At 43.0% G+C, this 5,191-nt stretch overlaps 1 protein-coding gene across 1 annotated transcript; it reads right to left on the bottom strand.

Annotated features, from left to right (window-relative positions):
* Positions 1-2,018: 2,018 nt before the first annotated feature.
* LOC122130103 (GTPase IMAP family member 7-like) lies at positions 2,019-4,933 on the bottom strand. The gene is made up of 3 exons (XM_042704795.1): positions 4,890-4,933; positions 3,502-4,422; positions 2,019-2,038 (listed from the first exon to the last, which is right to left on the bottom strand). Coding segments are annotated over exons 1-3 (942 nt in total). The 5' UTR covers positions 4,891-4,933.
* Between the last annotated feature and the right edge of the window lie 258 nt (positions 4,934-5,191).

Below are 5,191 nucleotides of genomic sequence, written 5' to 3'. Positions count from 1 at the left end.
GCTTCCTCAAAGAAAACAGAACAAAAGTCACAAGAGTCGAGTCTCCAGTAGTGTATGAACACCACCCCTTTAGAATGAGCCCTTTGATCTACACAGTGTGAGGGTCTAATATAAACACCCTTTAGAATGAGCCCTTTGATCTACACAGTGTGAGGGTCTAATATAAACACCCTTTAGAATGAGCCCTTTGATCTACACAGTGTGAGGGCCTAATATAAACACCCTTTAGAATGAGCCCTTTGATCTACACAGTGTGAGGGTCTAATATAAACACCCTTTAGAATGAGCCCTTTGATCTACACAGTGTGAGGGTCTAATATAAACACCCTTTAGAATGAGCCCTTTGATCTACACAGTGTGAGGGTCTAATGTAAACATTTAGACATGTTCAATTCAAACACATAAACACCTTTATCTTTGTAGCAAAAAATGGGGACACTGACTGGGCCCTAATTCATAAAGCAGTTTATTTTACCCTTGTTCTTGTAAATCGCAAGGGGAATGTCAAACAAAGACTTTTCTTAAAACTGATCACAAAGTGGCTGAAATGAAGAGTAGTAAAGGTAACAGATAATTTTTGCCAGATAATAAGAACCAAAATCAGTGATAAGAACTCTGTTGACATCATGCACAAGCTTCCTTGCAGTAGATTCCTTGCCTCATTGATTGGCTGATAAGTGACTGGTCTGCACAGGTGGGTGACAGGTGTAGGTTTTACCAGCATAGAAAATGTTAAGGCCATTGAGGCAACTGAATGCATTGTATTCCTATATTCAGCATGAAAATCAGATAGAGCTATGAACATACAGATCAGGCCCATAGACTCCAGGATCTATAACATACAGATCAGGCCCATAGACTCCAGGATCTATAACATACAGATCAGGCCCATAGACTCCAGGATCTATAACATACAGATCAGGCCCATAGACTCCAGGATCTATAACATACAGATCAGGCCCATAGACTCCAGGATCTATAACATACAGATCAGGCCCATAGACTCCAGGTCTCCAGGAATTGTTTTTTTAGACCCATTCCGACTAAATATATTATATAGATAGATAGTACTTTATTATCAGACAGGTCTGAAATTAGACATATTAGATTACTATACCAATCTAATGGTATTACTATACCAAAAGTGATTTAAGAAACAAACAAACAAAAAGATTCAAAATATAATTTCAGTAAAACATTTAATTAAATCATAGCCTAATATTTTAGCACATTGAAACCCACTGCTTAAAATTGAACTGGTGAGACTGTTTTTGCTCATCTTGAACGCAACCCACTGCCATAGCATCAGCAGTTTTAAATGAACTTGACAAAGAAATATAATAGTCTTCCGATTTCAAGTGTAATGTTATAGTGATAAAATAAACATCAGACAGCCTGGCAGCAGGGCTATGTGAAAAGTAAGTTAAAGCAGCAATATGGAGTTCTGTTCCAAAACTAGCAAGCTAACTACCCAAAAGTTATGCCAAAATCTTGCAAACACCACCAACAGCCCAGCTGACACTGATAGAAGTTTGCCAACACACTAATTGGTGCCTTTTGGCAGTATAGCTGGCAATGTCATGCTGTGGAAGCTTTTCTTCCATTTTTGCAGGGTGTACCAGCCCGGTACACAGAACTACATAGGGCATATCCTGGATGGCTAGTGGGGAAGACACAGGTGTTTATCTGTCCTTCACATGACCATATGCTATCAAAATTAATCTGAGGATGGTACCAAAACTAGTTGCCTATAAAACCATACCTGAAAAAGTGTCTAATTGTTGCATAGTGTTACTTTAATATAATATCAAAGAAAAACGTTTGCAGACCTGTCCTCCTTCAGTAATGATGGACTCACTCTCATAAACTGCACACACCACAGATATAATAAAAACAAATTTAATGCAAATATTTTGCAAGAAGTGTATAATAATTTCGCCCCTCTCAGATGGTCAGTATGTAGGGCATCATGATTCTGTCCGATGACATAATGCTGATTAATGTAATGGTGGAAGTGGTCATGGAAGCCACTCATAAGCTTCAAAACACAAACACAACATAAACATCATCATCAATAGCATGTAATAAGTATTAAACCTGAATGAAAATACACTTTAATATGCATAAATATGTACAGGCTATGTGCTCTCTGCATAAAACAGTTGGTAATATGTCAAACAAAAACGTATTTAATGTTCATCATTCATATCCATGGAGAGTTCTAGTGCCAGCATTCAGTTGCTGCAGCTTCTTCAGTTCTCTGAGAACGTGCTTTTGTTCTATGTGAACGTGCTTCTGTTCTATGTGAACGTGCTTCTGTTCTCTGTCAGCCTTGTTTCGGTTCTCTGTGAGCGTACTTCTGTTCTCTGAGAACGTGCTTCTGTTCAATGTGAACGTGCTTCTGTTCTCTGTGAGCCTTGTTTCGGTTCTCTGTGAGAGTACTTATGTTCTCTGGGAATGTGCTTTTGTTGATTCCACTCAAATGGCCAAATCAGCTGCCCTGAACTCAGTCAGTACAGGATCGCAGTGACTCAGTCTCTAAACTCTGACCTCAGGTTTGTGTCCAGGCTTGAGATTACATTATTTGTTGCAATTCCCAACCATTTCCAGTACCTTCACAGTTGAAGGCTTACAGTTCCAGGTCATAACAGGTTTTCAGACAGAACAAACTATTTGTGAAACACCAATTTTAGTCCCATTCTTCCCCAGAAGCCAGTCATGAGAAGTGTAAAAGCCCTGCCGTGTATTTCACAGTAATTGTACCCATTAGATAGTACTGACCACAGATGGTTCACAGACATGAGCCTGACAAAGTCTTCAGGAAACACTGTTTCTTTCCATCAGAGTATCAGTTAACGTACACATTTAACATTATTAAAAGTGAAGAGATACTCTGCAGATCCACCTGTATATTGACTAAACTATCCTGAGGGGTTTAAGAAGGCGTAGGAGGCCCCTTCTCTTCCCCTTCAGCTCTACCATGCAGATCTTGCTCTCTATTCTCAGTGATCTGTGATCTTTTAATGGCTGTGTTTCTGGAAAGGCCATAATGACAAACATCCCTGACACACTACATATTATTATTGATGTAATGCACAAGCCATCCTGATGAGTTTCTACTGATGAAGGCAGGAACTCCTACTATTGCCCTTTGAACTCTGACCCCTACCATCCTCCTCTCCCTCTCCGCTCTCAGTCTCTCCTGCAGCTGTAAAACATCCAACTGCATTTTCTCCATCTGCCTATTCTTCCCCTCCATCTGTCTGTCCTTCTCCACCATTATTCTGTTCTTCTCCTCCATCTCTCTGTTGAACTCTCCCTCCATCTTCTCCTTGGTGATGGTGATGTTTCTCTGCAGTTCAGGCATGATGATCTTCATGAGGTTTCTCTCTGCTTCAGCCCTGGCCTCTCTCTCATAGCTCTCTCTCATCTCCTCCATCTCTCTCCTCTCTCTTTCTCTCTTGTCTCTCACTCTGATCAGCTTTCTTTCCATCTCCTCTCTCTGTGTAATCTCTCTCTTTAACTCTCTCTCCATCTCCCTCTTCTTCTCCTCATCCCTCTCTTCTTTCATATTTCTCTCCAGCTCTGTTGTTCTTTCATTCAATATTCTAATTTCTCCTTCATGCTGTTGAATCTCTCCCTCCATCATCTTCAGAGACTCCTGAACATTTTTAGCAAGTTCCTCTCTTCTCTCTCTCTCCTCCCTCAGTTTCCTCTCCTCCACCTCTCGTTCTTTCTGTATTCTTCTCTCTATCACTCTGAGCTGTTTCTCTGCCTCCTGGTAGGTCTCACTGCTGTAGAATCTCTCTCTGTTTCCTGACACCATCTCTTCTATCTTCTCTAGCAGCTGTGTGATCTTAGTGTCGTCAGGCCTGTCCTTAACGTTGAGAAGGTGACACCTGTTCCCACATTTCTCTACCAGCTGCTGGAGCTCCTGGCTCCCTGTCTGGAGCAACTCCTCCACACTCCTCTCTCTCAGCCCCTCAGCATGGGTGAAGAGGATCAGTGTGTGTCCCCAACAGCCCTCCCCAAACATATCCTCCATTTTCTCCAGCATTCTTATCTCCTCTCCTTCAGACGGCTCCACTGGAATCACCAAGAGGAAGGCGTGAGATCCTGGGGCAGAAAGACTGACACAAAGCCCCACATCCTGTCTTAGGTCCTTCTCAGAGAGTCCACTGCAGAACCAGTCAGGAGTTTCCACCACGGTCACCCGTCTCCCAGCCACCTCCCCCTGTCTGCTCTCACTGTGCTGGGTCTCTGTGGATGTGTGTGTGCTGGCCTGCCTCCCAAACTCCTCTGTGCCCAGGATGGTGTTTCCTGCTGCCCTCTTCCCAGCTGTGCTCCCCCCCAGCAGCACCAGCCTCAGCTCAGACACAGCAGGAGACACTGGGGGCGCTGGACCAGGACTCTCTCCTCCCACTGCAACACACACACACACACACACACACGCACACACACACACACACGCACACACACACACACACACACACACACACACACACACACACACACACACACAATCACAGTAAACCATCACACACAGCTCAGTTATAACATAATCACAACAAGCAAACTAAGTCTATCATTTGTTAGTGAGCCAAATATGGACTCTTTCAACCTATGCAGCCAACTGTCTGGTTGTCATGGCTACTACTAACTAATAACTATGCAGCTTCCAGATCTAGTGTTAGCTATAGCTAGATAGGCCGCCATTAATGCTTCATTAAATATTCATTCTTATTAGACATCCATCCAGCATCCAGAAACTACACCTGTCCAAATGTCCAGGGTGGTAGGATCACATTGCTTGAATGCTACACATGAGTTCTCTAATAGCTGTGAGAATGTTTCACCCATGACCTGAGCAGAGACCACTGATGACTTACTGAATGGAGGGTCATCCTTACTTCTTCTTCTCCTGTGAGGAGGATCTGGATCTGGGAGCCCAACAGAAACAGAAACAGAAACTGGATCAGAAGCCCATTTAACTAGAGTGGTAAAGCTATTAGTTTCACATGCTGGACAGCAGGACTGAGTGTATTAGGTTTGCATTTCTCATACTCACCATCTCCAGGACTCTCTCCTCCCACTGCAGACACACACACACACACACACACACACACACACACACACACACACACACACACACACACACACACACACACACACAGAGAAAGAGTTTAGAAAT

The sequence above is a fragment of the Clupea harengus genome, unplaced genomic scaffold (genome assembly GCF_900700415.2).
Source record: "Clupea harengus unplaced genomic scaffold, Ch_v2.0.2, whole genome shotgun sequence".
Lineage (NCBI taxonomy): Eukaryota > Metazoa > Chordata > Actinopteri > Clupeiformes > Clupeidae > Clupea > Clupea harengus.
Note: the sequence above shows the minus strand (reverse complement) of the source record. Positions and strands in the feature narration are given on the sequence as shown.

Bases quoted from the DNA above. Each gene is read 5' to 3' on its own strand.
- LOC122130103 (XM_042704795.1), bottom strand. The intron at 2,039-3,501 runs GAGAGGAGATGG...TGTGTTTTGAAG, and splicing joins AAAGAGAGAGATTACACAGA to CTTATGAGTGGCTTCCATGA.